We start from the raw sequence: 21,571 nt of genomic DNA, 5'->3' as shown, positions 1-21,571 counted from the left end.
CTTTGAGAGAAGAAAGCCATTCCCTGATATCTCATCCTAAGGCAGGTCCAGTGGTCCAGGCTGTCACATCCTCTCAAGGGAATGAAGAAATTACTCACAATTAGCAGAGAACATCTTGGAACGATATTCACGATATTCCTTGGCTTTAGTCATTGTATGCTCTGTTGACCTCAACCCTAATTAGACGGTTGAGAAAAGAAAGACTATTAATTGCTGCGCTCCAGCAGCAATCCACTGTGAGCACAGGATGAGATAGTTTAATCAAAAGGTCCAAGAACAATTCTCCTTCAAGGTTAAAAGAAAAATTAGCTGCATGGATAGTAACAAAATCTGCTTTGGCACATAAAGCAGTTCTTGTTATGAATATCTGACTCAGGCTGACGCTTTTATCTGCATGCTATCTTATAGAAGCTAATCATTTGCTACCAATTCCTAGAACCACACACTAGAGAGTGTGTTAGAAGCATGAAGAGAAAACAAATAATTTGAATTGATTTTCAACCCAAGTTGGACAGATGAATGCCTCTAATCATCCTTCTTTGATCACGAATGTCACTTTTTCTTAATGTAATTTTCATTCCCGGTCTCTTCCCAGGAATAGCAATGAAATATCCAATCAGGTGTTACAAGATTTAAATCATACTATATAAGTCATGAGGGCTCTTCAAAGAAAACCCAGAAAATATGAAGTTTTGAGTGAAGAAAGCACAGGCTTTTTTGGGAAAGCCTTAGAAGGCTGAGCTTCTGGAATGGCCAAGACAACAAAACAACAAGTGCTTTCTTGATGGTTCATCTTGTTCATACTTGCCATTCCTCCTGCATACTCAGATCATCTTCTCTCCTCCCTTCCCAACTCAGGTTCCAGGCTGCTCTGGATCCTGAAAGCTGTACCTAGAACCTACATTCCTGGTGGCAGCTGCTTGGGGCACAGCTGGGGATGCTGCATCTGGTCCCCGGCTCCACTGCGCTGACAGCTGCTCAGAGAGCTCACCAGCCTGCATCGCTGAGATGGGCCACCAGCCCTCTCTCCCTCCAGAGAGACCCCAGAATGAGGGGTTACTCTCTGGGATCACAAAGCTTTATTGTTGAGGCAATTTAAAAATTACACCAGTGCTTTAAGGATAGGGAAGGCAACTTGTTAATTTGTCATTCTCTGGTAAGTGCCTTGGACCCTAGCATGCAGTGGATGGCTCTGTCATAACTGACTCAACTACTGACCCAATCAATGGATATCCTGGAATTCTTTCATCATGACATGTTGTGTCACCGAAAACAGATCATCAGTGGACTAAATTCCATCCGCAGAATGAACTCTCTAGATTCACTGTAGAACCATCATTTGCATGTTCTAGAAGACTAATTAGTGGCTTGTTACTGGATTTCTTGAGAGTTAAATTTGAAATGAAAGATGCCACTCCAACGTACATACACAATGAAATGTGCTGGTAGATCTTTTACTTGTATTTGTTTTCACTTGTACTTGTTTTCCTAAAATACTGGTGTAAGGGAGTCTGACCCCTTTCCTGTCACTTTTAAATAGCCCCCTTCTAATCCACTTAATTTCCTGGCAGTAATGAATCTCTCAGAATACATTCTGATCAAGTCTCTCTTTTCCACGGAAAGCACACCTTTTACCTGCAGGACTCTTATAAAATACGGAATAACACAATCATAACATCTGGTTCTAAGAGTAAGAGATAGAAACCTGTGTAGTTGGTCTAAAAGGGTCCTTTCCAATATAGATACTCCAGGGCAACTAGGTTCTAATTTAAGTAAGATGCCTGACGGTGAAAATCTTAGCTATTAGTAAGTTTATCTTTAGCACTGGAAAGATGTTAGAAAACAGAATCTATTGTTTGAACTTTATCTATTATCAAGGAAAGAAAATCAGAGGTCTGAAACTCCTCTATTTGAGGCTATTACAAGATCTTTTTTTGTTAGAACAGGAATAAATTCAGTGGCGATGGTTTTGGAAATCAAAAAGAGTAAAGAGCACATGTTAGCCTGTTGGGTGTCTTTAGAAGAAAGGACACTTAAATAAGGAAGAGAAAAGACAGATATATCTCTGGAAAGTATAACAGGACCAGAAGCTGTGGGTAGAACTTTGAAGTAATTGTGTCCTGAGCTTGAAATATCACCAACATTTCTGAAAGCTAGCTATATAGATTTTGATTTATATTTGACTACTCAGCATGAAATGGACTGAGATTTCTTTGTGACTCTAAAAGCTATAGAAAAAATATACACATTTCCTATTTTCTGTTAGGGACTATTCAAAGTGACACGTATATACTATAATGATGCTCAAAAATGCATATTTGGACCGAGGTCCAGATTTTGGTTACATCTGGCTATACTTAACACAATATTGAATGGTCTAGATAATATTAACTCCAAAGAAGAAAAAAAATCTTCAAAATATTTATCATTAAGTTATAACTTAAATAACAGTGGTTAACACTTAAAGAGGTGTCTCCCTCATACATGGAGATCATTTGTTTTTGAGAAAACCCCTCCAACTCTGAAACATAGGGGATTTATCAAATGCTGTGAATCAAAATCGGATTTAATAAGTTAATGTTGAGATTAGCTAAGGCTCTAGTATGTGCTGCAGCAGACAGATGCCTGCGTAAAAAGGATACATATTATTTTTTTAATGATGAAATAAAGATGCAAATGGAGAAGAAAAATGAGCTCCATACTATCAGAATGGTAAAGAAAATCTCTCCATGGAGTCTCAAAGAATATTGGGAAAATGATTTTAGGAAATGCAGCCAGGAGCATAGTTCAATTTATTTTATTTACTTTCAAGGATTATAATCCATGGTCTTTGGAGAATAATGTGCTAATTATAGACGGCTGACAAAATGTAACTGGTAACAAACTATTATATCCAGAATGGATAAACGACAAGGTCCTACCGTGTAGCACACAGAACTATATTCAATATCCTATAATAAACCATCACGGAAAAGATATGAAAAAGAAAGTATACATATATGTATAACGGAATCACTTTGCTGTAGAGCAGAAATTAACACAACATTGTGAACCAAGTAGACTCCAATAAAATAAATTCTAAAAAGAAAAATGCTCTTTCTGATGTTGCAAGATTGAATACCAAGGTTGAAACTGTTGTATAAAATGAAGACTTGGAGCCGGTGGAAGGCATTAGACCACAAGAAACTCAGAATGAGAACAGTCTTCAGAGGACTGTCCTAGACAATTCTTTATATCCCACTGTCTGATTTGGGTTAGTTTGGGTTCTAAATCCTGAACGGCTCTGAACTTTTTGTGAGTCCAAAACCGCAACTTTGAGCAAGCAACCAGAGTTTGCTATGAAGAATTCTGGACCAATCTTACAGAAGAAATACTTGGGATAAAGAAGTACTGACGGATCCCTCAGTATCCATCTGCCTGTTCCCCAAAGTCCATTTCAAATGTAGTTTCATTATTACAGAATGATAATTAACACATGAGAAGAAAGTTCATGCCATTCATGGCAAGTACTGTCTAAGAAGTTTTGTATTTTTTGTTATTGTTGTTTTTTGTTGTTCTTAAAACTCAATCCTAGGAACTTCCCTGGCAGTCCAGTGGTTAAGACTTCGCCTTCCAACGCCTTCCGGGTCAGGAAGCTAAGATCCCACATGCCTCCAGGCCAAAAAACCAAAACATAAGAAAGCAGGAGCAATATTGTAACAAATTCAATAACGACTTTAAAAAAAAACCCCTCAATCCTCACCACGGTCAGTTCTGCTGAAACTTTTTAAAATCTGTCATATTTTACAAGTGTGGAAACTAATCTCCAGACAGGTCTTTAAGTAACAAGCTCAAGGCCACCCAATCAGTAGATGTAGAGCCAAGATAGAACCCAGATGGTCTCCTTCCCAAGCCACTTTCCTGTACTCACCCCATGACCACCTTTCCTGCTGGGCCCCATCCAGAAGCAACTACTTCTGAATTCCAGCAGCATTTTGTGCCAATATAGCCTACGTTGATTTTAACTGTATTTACTTGACTACATGTTGCTTCCTCTCAACTAGATTATATACTTGTTGAGAGGTAAAAGAGGCTCCCCTTCTGTTGTCCCCAAGGCCTGTTTCAATGCCTCAAACATAGCAGGCACTCAACAGATTTTGGTCATGGGAGTGAATTAAATGGGGTGAGGGGCTGATTTGTCCAATCACTCAAACCACAACCCCATTTACACTATGAAAATCCCAGCCAGAATGGACTTAATCCTCTCCTCCAGCCAACGGGCAGAGATGGGGAGCTGGACTCAGGAACACAACCAAGGCACGTGTCCATCCCCATCTTATCTCCTCCGCCTACTCCTCTGTCAACATTGACCTAAATGAAGCAAGGTCCTTCATTTATTTTAATTCAATTCCCTGGCATTCCATGTTCCATGACAACTTTTAAGAGATTAGATAAATGCTGGCTAAATTCAACATTTTACCAAAGTCTGGTTGGAGTAAAAGTCAAGAGCAGCTAAAGATAGCTTACAACTGGACATACTCTAGTGTCTAATGAACTCTGGGGAGATGTGTGAGAAGGGGTTACAGTAACTTACAAAAGACCCAGAATGAGCATAAGGACAGAAGCCTGGACTACTCAGGTGATGGGTCCAGGTTCCCTTTCGAGCCTTCCTCACCCCCTCTCACTCGTCCCGTTTGCCTAAGAAACCACCAGAATGTGTGCTTGGTATTCATAGTGTGGAATGAAGTGAAAATAAGCTTCTTTCTCTACTTTCTCCTGATATGACCAACTTCACTTCTTTTGCCCCAAGTCACAGCCTTGGAAAAGCCCCTCCGCCTTTTGTTCAAGAACAGGATAAACAGGCCTGGAGGACACTTCTCCTCTAGCAGGACCTGAGTGTGAGGGGGCTGGTCAATTTCTGGGCCACCCAGCAGGAGAGAGGTAAACAAGAAAGAAGGATGACTTTACAGCCACTCTTCTTCCACTGGAAAATACTAAAAAGTTTAAAAAGCTCAGTCTTGAAGCATAAAATTAGAGAATGTTGGGTTGATAGAGACCTTGACTACCCTATATTCAATGAGGGCTTTGAAAGTCAGTGAGGGGACATGATTTGAGAAGCAGTGACCCTGGGACTTGCTGTTCACCTCCCAGGCCAGGCCTGTTGGACTCCATCACCTCCTTCTGGTGGTTCTTTTCTCTCTTGACACAGATGCACTTTCAGAACCAAATCAGGTAACGGCCTTGCACCCTTGGAGACTGGTACTAGGTGACTCTCTGAAGCAGCCTGACAAAGAACATGAGAGGTGGGCAAATGGGACCCACAACTAAAGCTGAGACTTGAAAGCATCGGCTCAGAACCGCTCTGGAGACAGCCATGACTCACGCAAATCTCAAGCAAGACAAAATAATGATTACAAGTCTGTCCAGAAGGAGGGGGGCGTGGGAAACGAGTGAGCTAAAGAGCACTAGGGGTCATCAGTCATTCTATAAATAATATGGAAGAGTGAAAATGCTCCCCATTTAGTACTTTTCAAGCCCACAAAAGGCCTAATCTATTCACAGACTGTAATTGTAATGTATCCCTAGATATGGCATGTAGAGCAAAAACATGCAAGGGAGACTTAGGAAAAAGTACAGCTGTTAGAATTGCCTGTGCATTAGTGCCGTAGAGAGAGACAGATCTAGTCTTTTCTGGCTTCTCTGGAATCCCTCTATCTATAAGCCATTGTCTCTTCCATTTGAGAAGTTGGGCTCTGAGGCCTTCCTCAGAGAAGGGAGGGCTCGTGACAGTAGTGAACTCGAATGTTCTGTAAAAAACAGGGCTAACTGTGAAAAACAATCTGGAGTTTCCTTAAAACACTATAAATAGAGTTACCATATGATCCAGCAATCCCACTACTGGGCATATGTCCAGAAAAGATGAAAATTCTAATTCAAAAAGAGACATGCTCTCCAGCGTTCAGAGCAGCACTATTTACATAAGCAAGACATGGAAGCAACCTAAGTGTCCATCAACAGAGGAATGGATAAAAAAGATGTGGGGTATATATATACATATATATATATATATATATAATGGAATATTACTCAGCCATAAAAAAGAATGAAATTTAGCCATTTGCTGCAACATGGATGGACTCAGAGATTATCATACTAAGTGAAGTAAGTTAGACCAAGAAAGACAAATATCATATGATACCACTTATATGTGGAATCTAAAAAAATGATACAAATGAACTTATTTACAAAACAGATTCACAGACATAGAAAATAAATTTATGCTTACCAAAGGGGAAAGGGGAGGCTGAGGGATAAATTAGGAGTATGGGATTAATAGATACACACTACTATATATAAAATAGATATACAACAAGTATTTACTGTGTAGCACAGGGAACTGTATTCAATATCTTGTAATGACCTATAATGGAATAGAACCTGAAGCTGTACACCTAAAGCTAACTCCATATTGTATATCAACTATAGTTTAACAAATAAATTCTAAAAAAACAGGGCTAAATAGAGAATGCCCTTTGACCCACAGGCCCTTCCTCAGCCCCATCCTTGTGCTGCTTGAGGCACCCTATTTACAGTGCCTAGGATGTAAATCTAGCCCTTTGGCTGGAAAGACTTGGTGCTATTCCACAAGCTCCACTTCCTGCAAGAGATCTTTTGCCCTGGATTCTAGATTTTGCCCTTTATTCCAAGCCTTTTCAAGAAGCTTATGAATAATTATCAACTGAAGAGAAATAACTTGACCCTCTTTGGGAAAGGACAGCTCTGTTTGCAACACTGTCTTATGCCCTGCCCATCTCAGAACTCAGAATCAAAGTCCCAACCCCTTAGGTTATTGAAATTCTGGGTTAATGCCGGTAAATCACATTGAAAATTCTACAAAAAAAAGTTCTATACTTTTAGTCTTCGAAGAAGTCCATGCCTTGATTTGGTTTTTGTTTGCTTGTTTCCAAAGAGAACATCTTCGTGGCATATTAAGCTATTTTTATTTATTATAAGTACAGAAGCTTCCTCATGCTGAGCATCTCTTGCAAAAATATTTATTTTTATTATTATTATTTATTATTCCACCCTCCTTCCACACACACACAACTAACTATTATCCTGAAGGCAGGAACTGAATTCCAAGGTATTTAAAGCAAATATATTCTAGCTCTGAAAATTAGACTGAACATCCACTCAATCACTTCACAAATAAATGATTTTAATGGGGAAATGAATAATATGAAGGCTTTGTCTGGAGGAGTCATACTAATTGGGAAAAATTGCAGAAAAAGCAATGGATATCACCACTTCAGGTTTCTTCTCAACGGAAGCAGCACATATAGAAATTACTACGAACTTTTGGTCAGTCTAATTTATTCTCTTAAACACTTGTACCTCATTTTCAACCAAATGAAATATCAAAGTAAGTAATGACAAATTTTATAACATTTAATTCTAGGTAATACAATGTCCTGAGGCTTGAAGTGTTCCCTAAACTCAAATTTAAGTACATTATGGGGGAACTGTTCATTAGTCTATGGTATGTACTCATCTGCCTTTAAATTTCACTTTAAACATTTGTACTAATTGACAGACTAGATCCCCCGGAAATGCTGAAAAATGTACCAATAGGCAATTGCTTTATATGCCAGTGTGATCATTTGCATTTCGAAACCTTTACTCTCATTAGCTATTGAATATTTCTCTTGCAATTTAACCATGGAGCAAAATTCGACAGTCATTTTGCTGTTTATGACATTTGCCAAAAAAAAGAAAAAGTCTTTTTACTACTAGTAAAGAGCAATATAATCATAATAGTAGTATTTAAGTACTGTTATAACAGTTAAAGGTTGCCAGTAACCTGACTTCTGTTCGACTCTGCTGACCAATTTGGGGGGGACCTTGGGCAAGTCACTGAACTTCTCTGAGACTCAATTTTCTAACCTATAAAGTGGAGCCTCTGGTCAATTACAGGACTGCTGTGTGTATTAGATGTAACACTTCCAGAGCATTTTAGTCTGTGGCTGTGTCCCAGTCTCAGACAAGTCCCACTTTGGTTATCATCATCACCATCTTCTCCACCCGCATCACTATGACCATCATCATTGTCATTATTGGGATTGGCAATGTAAGCAGTTGCCCAGAAAATATGACTGAAGCATTCCTGACGGAACAAGGCATGTAGGTTTCACACTATATTAATTTCCTAGGGCTGCCCTTAAAAAAGTACCCAAAACTGAGTGTCTTCAAACAACAGAAATGTATTCTCTCAAGGTTCTAGAAGATGAAAGTCTGGAATCAAGGAGTCAGCAGGGCACACTCCCTCCAAAAGCTCTGGAGGAGATTCCTTCTTGCCTCCTCCAGACGCTGCTGGCTCCTGGTGTTCCTTGGCTTGAGGAAACAGAACCCCAATCTCTGCATCTGTCTTCACGGGGCCACCTTCTCCGTGTGTTCAAATCTCCCTTCCCTTTCTCTCATAAAGACACCATAAATCATTCTCATAAATCCAGAAAGATTTCATCTTGAGATTCTTTTACATCTGCAAAGACCCTATTTACAAATAAGGTCATATTCTGAGGTTCTGGGTGGACATAATTGGGGCAGAGGAGGGTCATTGCTGACTTCCAATAAATGCTCAAGGCTGACTGGGACATGTTTTAGGAAAAATTTTAAGTCTGAATTCAGGATTCATAGAAAAGAATACCAGGATTATGAGCAAAGCATGGGAAGTGGAAGCATATTTGTTGTGTTCTTGTCATCATTAAACACTCATCTTTGAGGGAAGAGAGACTTAAAGAAGGTTTGTCAGTACCCAGGGTCACTCAGTGGCAAAATTGCACTAGAAATAAAATTCAGTGTCCTTTCCACTACACAACTGAATCATCTCTGCTCATCTCAACGCTCCTCTAGAAATGACTACAAAAATATAAATATAAGACCTTGGAAATTACAGACACTTTAATACTTATGTTGACTTAGTCAGATTAAAACAGTTAAGAACCATTTGGCTGACTTCCATCACACTAAATTTCCACCTGAGAACAAAATAAAAGCTGGATACAATTTAAAGGAAAAAGTTTTGAAAGCCTTGAAGAGTTGCTGTAGTTGATGTTGGTATACTTCAAGGAAAATACTACTAGTAACGAAGAAGGATATTTCATGATGGCAAAAAGTGATTTAAAAAAAAGGGCCCATACAATAAGAATACGTTAAAAAATCCTAAATTTGTAAGCATCTAATAATAGACCTTTGAATATATAAAATAAAAAAGAAAAGATAGAATTTAGAAGACACAAAGGCAAATCATATGTACAGCTGGAGGTTTTTAATTATGTCTGCTTCTCATGGATATAAAAAGCAGACAAGAAAATCAGTAAGAATATACTGATTTGAACAAGATTAAGAAACTTGGCCTAATTGATAGATAGGACCATTTATTTATATTTATATATATTCTTTTTCAGATTCTTTTTCATTATAGAACCTATGCTTTTATATTAAGAAGCCAGGGGAAAAGGCAAATTAAATCCAAAGGAAGTAGAAAGAAGGAAATAATATTTTAAATGTCATAAAATAACTGTACATAAAGAAAATCAACAAATCCCCAACATTTGTTCATCAAAAAAAAAAAACCAACTAATAAAGATTGATAAACTTCTAACAAGAAAAGTGATCAACAAAAAAAAAAAGGAAGAGACACAAATAAGCAGTGTCTGGAAAGAAAAATATTCCACAAGCATTAAAAATAAAATTAGGGGATAAAATGAACAATTTTATACCAATATATTTTAAAATGTAAATGAAATGGACAAATTAATTGAAAGACAGCTTATTTTAGCTGATATAAGAATAGAAGATATGAACAATGCTGTATTAAAGAAACTAAATTTCTAAGAAAAATACTCCCATAGCATAAATTTTTAGGCCTAGATGGCTTCACTAATGAATTCTTCCTCGTATTTAAGGTAAGAAATAGCAGCAGTCTACCACAAACTCATTCAGGGATTAGAAATAGAATCTGTTTATCGAGGCCCTCACACACTTGAAACCAAACCTAACAAGGATATTACAAGAAAATTATGGAACCGTCTGTCTCATAAACAAAGACAGACTCATATACACACCCAGAACACTCAAATCTGGTATAAGGACAGATGAAATGGCCTGCGGGACAGAGCTATGACAATTATTTTCTTCAAGGTTTCTTCAACCTTGTGCTTTTGTGGTTTAAAAAAAAGCAAACTGTCTTGTTTATTGGAAAGAAGGCAGCACAGCAGGAGACGTACCCTTCTGAAGTCACGTATACTTATTAAATTACAGCAGGGAAGCAATGTCCTTTTTCAAAATTCATCATAGGACTCTCTACTGGCAGTTCCTGCAGTCCTGTGTCCAAAGCCTGTCTGTGGTGGCTGAGTGACACGAATTAATTAAAAGCGAGAGTCAGACGCTGCTGGGTCCAGACCTGGTTCTGCCATTTTTTTGGCAAGGTGGTGCTGCGAAAGTTACTTTGCCTCTCTGAGCCTTAGTTCCTCAGATCAGATAATGGGTCAGTAATATGTATCTCAAAGTAGTTAAGGGGAATAAACAAGGTATTAGGTGTGACTATGCCTAGCACAAATTCTGTCACGTGAAGTTTTATAGGTACACATAGAGAGGTAGGTATTTTCCTGAAGCTGGAGATGCTATCTATCTGCATCAGTTATTGACTGATGATTCTTGCCAGCTAAAGTTACTGCTGTCTACCTTTTTCTATTTATGAAGAGCAATAAATACATGCCCCTAAAAGATGATCATTTACCGTTGCAGCTCCTTGTAAGGTGTCTGTGTGTACGTCAGATGCATGCTCGTTAGAATGCATACGGTGTGGCTCACAACGGGAGAGTCAGAGAGATGCTGAAGGGACCGTTTTGGGGGTTGGGGATGGGATTGGGGCAGCAGCTCCCAATAATCAATACAAGTGCTCTAGGTGCTCAGTATCAGAGACAGTCTTGTTTCTGAAGAACCTCCTTGATAAAAGCCCTTTGGGGGTGGATCAGAGTAAAGCAAGTGATGAAAGCAGCTTTGACTCACCGAACCGCACAATATTGTGGAAAAACTGAGAGTCAGTAGGAACTCTGGGCTTAAACTTCTCCCCTGAAGCCAGAAACCCCTGTGAATCTATGTCTTTACAGTATCTTTGCCAAGAAATTTCCCTGCCTGGAATGTACCTTCCTATCCGTGCTTGGAAAATCGTTACTCATCTTTTCTTCTTTTTTTTTTTGGACATCTTTATTGGAGTATAATTGCTTTACTGTGTTGTGTTAGTTTCTGCTGTCGTTACTCATCTTTTAAAAATCACACATTCACTCCATCAGGAATGTTTATGAAGCCCTAAATACGTATCAAGTGTTGTGCTGGGGGCTGGGTGATAATGGAAAACAAAATCAGACCCTGACTTCATCCTTATGAGCTCAGCCTCTGCACTGATGTCCCTGGAAAGCTTCCCCTGGATGCTCCCGTCCTGGTCCTCAAAGCTCGGGGTGCCCACATTATGGTAACAGAGAACAATCTATGTGTTTACATGACTGTTTCCCTAGCCTGGCAGGGAGCTCCCCAAGAGGAAGGCCTAAATCCATTCATCTTTTCTTCCCCAGGGCACACTCGGGGTCTGGCACACAGCGGGCGCTCCATAAACCTTTGTTAAATGAATCATTCATTATTTATGAGGCCCTGATACAGTCGAATCTGTTCAATGATTCTGCTAATGAATATGAGAGAAATGAAAACAATTATATTCAGGAAAATTACATATTTTTGAGATATTCTTTGTTTTTTCCTATTTTATTAGATTTTATTAGCAGTCCTAGCAGCTACTTTAAAAATACCTAAAAGCTAATGTCATCGGTTTTCTAAAAAGGTGAGCAATATAAATACAGGAGAAATGATGCCTGATTAGACTTTTCTGGTTTAAAATCATGAGAATTTGGGGGAGGGGGAATGGAATGAGCTTCCATTGAATTGAAAATAGCTATGTATGTGAATGACTTAAAATCCCAGGGGATTTGTTAGGTTTCCAGACTAAGCAACAATATGCTTCTAGAAATAGAAAGTGGTCGAAGACATTCACAGAATTTGACTTCACAGCACGGAGGTCTGGCCCATCCTCCAAGAAGAGACTACATTGCTTATTTAAAAACACTTAATATAGATCTAAAAGTTTCTTGAATTTCATACAAATGTGCTGACTAGCCTTGAAAAGAAGGAAAAAATGAAAAAAAAAATTGTCATTACTGTGTCCAAAAAAGGCAAGAAGTCATTCTTCAAGCGGTGCTAGGCAGACTCTGGAGGCTTGAGCAGCATAAATATCAAGGGAACCTTGGAGATAAGAGATACAGTTTTCATCTACTTATTTTGAAATAAGTAAAGTGGTTAGCCTTTATTCATCATGCTAAAAGTTACATACAAAAGGACTGAAGAGTGAAAGCATGAAAGTACCTACTTGGTCTGATGTTTAGATCCTTTCAGATGGGCATGATACTGTTCTATTGAGTTTAGAGAGACACTGCAGATGGTACATCTGTAATTGCGCCTCAGACCTGTGGACGACAGACACACAGACCTGGTTAGCTGTATCCTTGTCATCAACCACCTGAACGAATCCTAGATCTCCAAAGGGTCAGGGACAGAGTCTCTTAGAAGCCATCTGGTCTACCCCGCCAATAACATTTCAATCCTTCCTTCCAAGAGCCCAGCCGACAGGTTCCTCAGCAGAAGTATTACTTTGGAAGCCGCCTGCCCCATTGCTGGATGACTGAAATTATTAGAACATACTTCTTTGAGGTAAAATGTTTCCAGATACTTCGTAACCCAAACAAAGAAGCAATCTATTTTTTCCTTACGGCAGAGACATGTAAGCTGTCATTTCTGCAGTGAAACTTGAGACTCCAGAGAAAAACTCAGTCTCAATTCCTCTTCCACCTCTATTCCAAGGACCGAATCAGAAACTCAAGTTTAGATATCATTCATCTGAGCTCTTCTCCCAAGACCACCTTATAAAATGTAAATACCCAGGAGGAGGATGCTGTCTTAATTTAACCCACATGTAAACTTATTTTCCACCAGAGTTGAAAAGAAAGTTATTGACTGTTTACCCATTTCATTCAATCATTAATGGAGTGTCAACTTTGGACCAGGCACTAGGGATTCCAAGATGAATAAGATGCTCTTTGTTTCCAAGGAGTTTAGTGAAAACCTTGACTCCTCTGTCGCTCCTCATCTAGAGTCAGATGTGTTTGAAAGAAGCATCAACCAAACAACTTCCACAGCTCATATTCCTGCTATGTCCCATCAGAGTGGAGAGGAAAAGCAGATTCAGGGTCATGGTCTGAGACTTTGGATTTTAAATTCTGGCTTCAAATACTCCTCATTGTGTAATGTAGGGGAAGCCACATAATATCCCCCCGGCCTCAGTTTCTTCATCTACAAGATGAAGACGAGTCCATCCACATCACAAGGTTTTATAAGAATTAAGTGAATAAGTCTATTCAAATGCTTAGCAACTGAGACTTGTTGTTCTTAATTTTGCTCCAAATTTCCATATCTTCCCATTGTCAAAGCCAGGATAGTAAACAGCTACAGCATTTTTCCCCCCTGATGAATGCATAGTATTTTCTTTCTAAGACACAAAAATCATTCTTATTTTCCTAAAAAGAAAATAATGCACAGTGTTGGGAAGAATTTTGCAACCTGCTATCTGGCTGACTTGACACAAATTATTTGACTTCTCTGAACTTCTGTTTCCTTACAGGATTGTGGGAAGGACTGAGTAAGGTAAGGCATGTATGAAGGAGCGCCTGGTATACAACAAGTGATAAACATAAACTAGCTGGTATTATGATTGCAAAGAGATATTACAAGGGGATCTTTATTTCCCAGTATCTTGGATGAAGCCCCCGGTTGAAGCTCTAAGACCCAGATGCTAGCTACACCCCCATGACTAAAATGGAGTATGAGAGCCCCAGTTCAGGGCATCCAACAGAAGTGGTCAAGAGCCATTTTCCAACTAAAGATGATCCCTCACCACCAGTCTGAAAAAGAGATTGGAGAAGAAAGAAAGAGAGAATTTCTTAAAGGGAGCTCTATCACACTATGAGTTTGACTTAAGCCTCTTCCATGTGAGATGGGGGATTCCTTCTCTCTCACCTCAAACCCATGGGAAAAGGATTCAGTGGAACTACTCAGAGAGCTTGAGGAATGCCTGACTGTGCTTGGAGCCCAGTGTCCTGGACTCGACAACACTGCAAGATCCAAAGTCTGGAGCCTGTGTCTACTTAGCTACTCTGATGGCGAAGTAAGAGAGGTGGAAGGACTGGGCCTGACCTGTATTCTCAGAGCTCGTCAGAGCAAACGATGTGAAGTTTCCCACAGACCACGTGTGTGCCGTGTATGAACGGTGGGGGCGATGTGACCTCAGCGGGAGGATGCTAGCAGGATTCAGCTGGATATCTAGGGCCTTAAAGTGACCCCAGAGGAGGTACATAGCCTATGGGCTAAGTATCAAGTAATGCTGAGCTCTTGAAAAACCCATGAAATCACCCCATGAGAAAAACTCAGGCAGTGTCTGCGAGTTTTGTATAGGTATCTATCAAATAAACCTTTACCTCCTTTGCCTTTCTAACCTGCATCCCTCAGCCCTGGAGGAACCTGAGGCAGAGATAAAGAAAGAAAAGCAAAAGCCACAGGCAGAGAGGAAGAGAAGAGCCTATGCACCCTTTTCCCATGGCAAATAGGCCGCCCAAGCAGAACTGAGCTAAGGGAGGGGGAAAACTCACTTCCAATAAAGCTTGGAGCTGTTTAAAAATTATTTTTCTACCCTGTGTGAACTAAGAATGTCACCTGCCATTTCAGTAGACAAAGGAGTCATCAGCCACTGCAGGCATTCCTGACAGTGGGGCTCCCTGAGGGGATTCAGGATGGAGAAAAACAGGATATTGGCCCGAAATAGTTAAGATGCATATCAAAGGAATGACTTCAGTGAGCCCAAGACTCTTGCCATACACAGCAAAGCACTAAAATCATTAACTTGAAATGTTTTGTTCTTATGATTAGCAGTAATCTTGTGATGTTTGAACACATGTTTTTTTTTTTCTCAGCAAAAACTCCTATATATCCTGGCTTCTCCCTTACCTTTTTGGAACACTCCCTCAGAGCTATCTGAAAGGCTGTATCCCAGGCTAAAGTCTTCAGTAAGTTCACTGAATAAAGCATAATTCTCAGCCTTGAACCTGTGCAGTTTTTTTCAGTAGATAAAAACTACTGAAAAAAACTTGGATGTATCAGTTAATGACATAGAATTTTGTGTATCTAAGAATGAAAGTAAAGAACTATTTACTACTTAAAAGTGAGCGAAAATTCATGACACTTACCCTAGTTTTTACCAAGGGGTAGGAAAAAATTAACCCCACAGAGATGGCATGAAAGGGCAGTGGATGGCAAAAATAAAGTTACTTTTGATTACATCCAATGAGTCCTGCTTACTGAATATTGCAGTGTCATCAGAATTGCTCTTATGCAGGTAACGTGACAAAGGGCAGAACTTCCTGTGGACTTTCAAATTCCTATAGCCCAATGCATGTTTCTGAGAAACCTGTTAGACATGACAGGATAAATTGGTTTGGCCAGTGTAAGGACAAACTTACTTTGTTTTGGTTTCAAGTACGTGATAATCGGACACTGACTGACCTAATTGCTCAATTAAGAGTCAATTCAGTTATGGGAAAAAAACAATGAGACCACAGGATCTTCTTGGTGAGCAATCTAAGGGACTCAAAATTTTCCAGGCACAGATTGACAGTTCAGAGACAAAAGAGACAACTCTTGTCTCTCTATTCCCTCAAGCAGTGACTCCCAAACGCCCCAGTGCATCCTCTGGGGATGGTGCTCAAATGCAGATTCCCAGGCCCGGCATCTGCAGGTTCTGATTCTATAAGCCTTGGATGGGGCCTGGGAACCTACAAGAAGTTTCAGACTTGTAACCCTCACCTCCAACCCACATACACACCTACCTTACGGAGTACCGCCCTCTAGTGCCATGGTCCTTTCGTTAACTTGAACTTGTCAGAACAATACTGGGTCTTAAAGAAAAAAGTTACAAAGAAGAGCTGTGCTTCCAAGGCTCTTCCATTTCACTCACAGGTGTGCGTGACTCCGGAAGATTACCATAGTCCCCAAACCCAGAGGCAATAAGTTATCACAACCTACATGTGAGTTGTTTGAATGCTTATCCGGGGCTGAGCCATTCTCCTCTGTTATGCACAGAACATGAAAGCTAGCTTCAGCCTTCCTACCTCCAGAGTTCTCCATCAGTCTTGTCATAATAAATGGTAACCAGTATTTATATGGGTCCTCTTCACACTACAGACTCATCAAAGGTCTCCTCATAACGAATGGAGGTTGAGCATGGCAACAGGCATAAATATTTATGTTTAAAAGTGGGCCTTTTTAAGAGCACCAACAAATCTAAAAACTATTCTGATCTGTTGCTTTTCCATTATAGTTCTCCTGCTCTGCAGCCAAACAGAAGCGTGGGCAGGAAATATTTGGCACGTTATTGTGAGGCAAACTGCAGGGAGCATGAACTATGAAGGCAGCGCATATAAACAAGAACAACGGCAGAGAAGGGGCAGAGGAGTCCTCTTCCACACGTGACACAGTGTCCTTGGTGGGAACTTAGGGCTTTATTAATGCTGAGTTGAAATCCTAATGACTTTGGAATTATACAGCTCCTTTTTCCACAGAGAAATAGAGAATACTATTAAACAAAAACTCTTAACTTTCTCATTCAATTCATTTTCAATGCAATACCATCTTTTTTTTTTTTTTTTGTGGTATGCGGGCCTCCCTCTGCTGTGGCCTCTCCCGTTGCGGAGCACAGGCTCGGGACGCGCAGGCTCAGCGGCCATGGCTCACGGGCCCAGCCGCTCCGCGGCACGTGGGATCCTCCCAGACCGGGGCGCGAACCCGGTTCCCCTGCATCGGCAGGCGGACGCGCAACCACTGCGCCACCAGGGAAGCCTTAATGCAATACCATCTTATGAGTATCCCGAAACGTCTGCAGACGTAAAGGTTATTTCTGCAGGATGGCCAATGTGTGTTCGGAAATATCATCCCTGCCTGCAAGGACCTGACAATCCAGTTGGAGAGGGAAGATATGTATAGAAACAGCTATGGTACAAGGTCAATCACAAAAAGTACCACAGTCAGGATGAAGTGGAATGCTAGGGGAATGAGAGGAGGAGATTGTTTCCAGCTCAGAGAATCTGTAAAAGTTTCTTGAAGATGCTTCACTTTTGCATTTATATTCCCTAGCACAGTGGGTAAAACAGATGGTCCTGGAGAGTTTAGCAGTGTGACTACTCAATGCGTCTTTTCAATTCTAGCAAAGCTAGACTTCAGATGCCCCTGTAACTTCAGTTGCATCCATTCTACATTAGGGAAACATCACTGTGCCTTTATCATGATGCCAGGTATTTTGCCAAATGCCAAGAATGTAGGAGAATATAAAATAAATTTTCATATGGAGCTACTCAGGCAGAAAGACAAGAAGCAAGGAAACAAATAAAAACATTGTGGAAGTATTACACAAAATGTAAAGAGGAAAATGAGAAAGTCACAGAGAAGAAGGCTGGTTTTGAATAGCATGGTCAACAGAGGTCTCTGAGAAGCGTGAAATGAAACCAGAGAGATGAGAATTAGCCTGTGATATGAGGAACTGGTTAAAGAGTTGTCCAGGGAGAGAGGAGAGCAAACAGAGAGACCAGGGTGAAGTGGACTTGGATCGTTTAAGGAAGAAAAAGTGGTGAAACAAGGAAACGAACAAAACAAAACAATCAGAATTCTATATCCAGCAAAAACATCCTTCAAACTTTCAAGTAGAATAAGGACATTTTCAATAAACAAAAACTAAAAGAATAGTCTGCCAACAGACCTGCGCTAGAGAAAGTTCTTCAGGTGGAAGGCAAATGACACCAGATGTAAACTCAGATCTACAGGAAAAAATAGAGAACACCATAAATGATTAATATGTTGGTGTCTTTTTTATTGCTCTAAATTTATTTGAAGATAGAGAGCAATTTAAAGCAAAACTGTAACACTGTGCTGTGTATTGTGGTGCTTATACTGTATATAGATGTAAAATATGTGACAACAATAGCCCAAGAATGGGTAGGAGTTTGAGAGCTCATGATATTGTGTATAAAATCTAATTAATAAATAATAAATTTATCAATATTAACTCTAAATGACAGTGGTCATTTAAGGATGCATCCTAATCCCCTAGAAACAAATACGAAGATATAAACCTAAGGAGACTATAGAGAAAATTAAATAGGATAATAAAAAGTATTTGATAACCCAGAAGTGGAAGTTCCTATATGAATATCAGACAAAATAGACTTCAAGACAAGAAATATTTCCAGAGATAAAGAGGATGTCTTGTAATAATACAGGGAGAAACTCATTGGAGAACCTAGCAATTGGAAATGCAATTTAGCCAATAAAGCATAAAGAACATGAAGCAAAAACTGATTGAACTACAGGCAGAAACAGACACCATAATTATAAGAGATTTAACACTCCTCTCTCAGTAAGAACAGAACAGTACGACAAAACAAACAGTATCTAAATGAAACTATCAACCATATTGTACCAACTGATATTTATAGAACAGTACACTCAACAAGTGGAGAATACACAATCTTTTCAAGTGTATATAGCAAGTAAACTAAGTTAGGTAATATGCTAAGCCACTGAAAATTCTTACTAAATTTCAAATATTTACATTTCGTACAGTGGTTTCTTTGACTACCTCTGAAATTAATAAGAAATAAATATTAATAGCATTTATGAAACTACCTAAATACTTCTAAGTGACCTATTATCAAAGGGAAAAATCCAAAGGGAAATTAGAAAACATTTTGAACTGAATGATAATGAAAATACTACATATCAACAAGTTTATATTAATCAGTTTTTAAAGGAAAATATAGAGCTTTATATTAGAAAGGATGAAAGGTTTAAAAGCAATGGTCAAAGTTTAAATGCTATGAAAGTAGAAAAAGACAAGAAAATTAAAACAAAATCAAGTAGAAGGAAAGAAATAATAAAGAGAAGTCAATGAAATAAAAAACAGAGTACAGAAAAAATAACAAAACCGAAATCCACTCTTAGAAAGGATTAATGCAAGTATTAACCATTAGAAAGTTTCATGGAGGTTTAAAAAAAAGCAACAAATTACTAAAATAAAAGAATTGTTTCTAATGCAATACTATAGACAGTTTTAAAAGGATAATAAGAGAACATTATGAATAATTTTATGCCAATAAATTTGACAAAGTATATGAGATGGGCAAATGTCTTTAAGAATTCAACTTACCAAAACTAACACAAGATGAAATAGAAAATTAGGGTAGCTATTATCTATTAGTGAAACTGAATTTACTGTCCAAAGTTTTCACACAAAGAAAGACCCAGAGGATTTCACTGGAGAGTTCGATCAAACATTAAAGAGTTGCATAGTATCAACTTATACAAACTCTTTTAGCAAATAGATGAGAAAGAAACACTTCCACACTTGTTTTTGAGGTAACATGACACTAATTTTTAAAAAAATTGATAGAATATAAAAGAAAATAAAATTGCAAGCCAATATCTGTCATGAACATGACAGAAAAATCCTTTAAAAACTAGTAAGAATCACATTATAGATAAAGATATTTCTGTATGTATGTATACATACAGACATATAACAGTTCCATTATAAACAAGTTTGTTTGTTACAGGAAGTAAGACTGGTTTAACATTTAAAAATCAAATCATATAATTCACTTTGTTAACAGACAAAATGAGAAAATAATATAAGCTTAATAGATGCAGAAAAGAGCATTTGACAAATTTCAACATCCATTCATGGTCAAAATTCTCAGCCTACTAGAAAAGAACATCCTTAATTAATAATAAATAATAAAGAGCACCTATCAAAACCTACAGCTAATATTATATTAGGCGGTGAAATACTGAAGTTTCCTAAGACCAGGAAAAAGCCAAGAATGTCTTTCTTATTTCTATTCAGCATTGCACTGTAGATTCTAGGCAGTGCAATAGGAAAAGTAAAAGAAATGAAAGGCTTGCAGATTGGAAATGAAGAAGTAAAACTGTCTTTATTTGTAGAAGATATGATTGTTTATATAGAAGATCCTAAAGGATCTACAAAGTAGCTACTAGAATAAGTGAATTTAATAATGTCACAATACACAAGGCCAATAGAAAAAATTGCATGCTTAAAATAGCTGCAAACCACTGATAAATACATTTGTAAAAATACCACTGTAACAGTATCAGAAATATTTTAAAACACTTAGGGATGAATTTAATAAAAGATGTACAAGACTGAAAACTACAAAACATTGCTGAAAGAAATTAAGAGGAACCTAAATGGATACAGAGATATATACACCATACTCATCAACTAAAAGAATCAATACTTTTAAGATATCAGTTCTCCTATAGATTCAATGAAAACTCAATCAAAATTCCAACAGTCTCTTCCAGAGGGTTTCATTGGAGAATTCTATCAAACACTAAAGGATTACAGAGATAACTGGATTCTAAAATTTATGTGGAAATCAAAGTACCTAAAATAATTTTGAAAAAGATAAAAGTTTGAGGACTCACACTTGAGGATTTCAAGATTTGCTTATGAAAGTCGATCAATCACAATAGTGTTGCATAAGCATAAGAATGGACAAAATGCATCAAAGGAACAGAATAGAGAGCCCAGAACTAGACCACACCCAGAGAATCAATTGATTTTTTTCACTTTCATTGAGATACAATTGACATACCGCTCTGTGTAAGTTTAAGTTTAAGGTATACCCCGTAATGACTTGACATACGTATACTGCTACATGATTATCACGATAAGTTTAGTTAATATCCATCATCTCACATAGATTAAAAAAAGAAAAAAAATTTTCTTTGTTATGAAAAATTTTAAGATCTACTCTTAGCAACTTTCAAATATATCATACATCCATTTTAAATATGGCCAGTGTGTTGAACATTACATCCCCAGTACTTATTTATCTAATAACTGGAATTTTGTACCTTTTGACCACTTTCATGGATTTTCAACAAAGGTGTCAAGGCAATTCAATGGGGAAAAGAAAGCTTTTTCAGCAAATGGTGTTGGAATAACTGAATAAATGCATGAAATAAAAAAATTAACATCAACCTCTACCTCACAACACACATTAAAAGTAAGATTGATTACAAACTTAAATGGAAAAGCTACAACTAGGGGCTTCCCTGGTGGCAGTGGTTGAGAATCTGCCTGCCAATTCAGGGGACACGGGTTCGAGCCCCGGTCTGGGAGGATCCCACCTGCCACGGAACAACTGGGCCCGTGAGCCACAACTACTGAGCCTGCGCGTCTGGAGCCTGTGCTCCGCAACAAGAGAGGCCACGAGAGTGAGAGGCCCGCGCACTGCGATGAAGAGCGGCCCCCACTTGCCACAACTAGAGAAAAGCCCTCGCACAGAAACGAAGAACCAACACA

At 38.6% G+C, this 21,571-nt stretch overlaps 1 protein-coding gene across 1 annotated transcript in view; it reads right to left on the bottom strand.

Moving 5' to 3' along the window:
* The window catches only part of ZMAT4 (zinc finger matrin-type 4), a 269,984-nt gene that overhangs the window by 28,982 nt on the left and 219,431 nt on the right, over positions 1-21,571 (bottom strand). The window contains exon 5 of the mRNA XM_024131526.1: positions 12,458-12,554. Coding sequence (XP_023987294.1) covers positions 12,458-12,554 — 97 coding nt within the window. The remainder of the gene's footprint in view (positions 1-12,457; positions 12,555-21,571) is intronic.

Source organism: Physeter macrocephalus, chromosome 20 (assembly GCF_002837175.3).
Source record: "Physeter macrocephalus isolate SW-GA chromosome 20, ASM283717v5, whole genome shotgun sequence".
Classification (NCBI taxonomy): Eukaryota; Metazoa; Chordata; class Mammalia; order Artiodactyla; family Physeteridae; genus Physeter; species Physeter macrocephalus.
The sequence above is the reverse complement of the archived record's forward strand: the minus strand, read 5'-3'. Positions and strand labels throughout refer to the sequence as shown.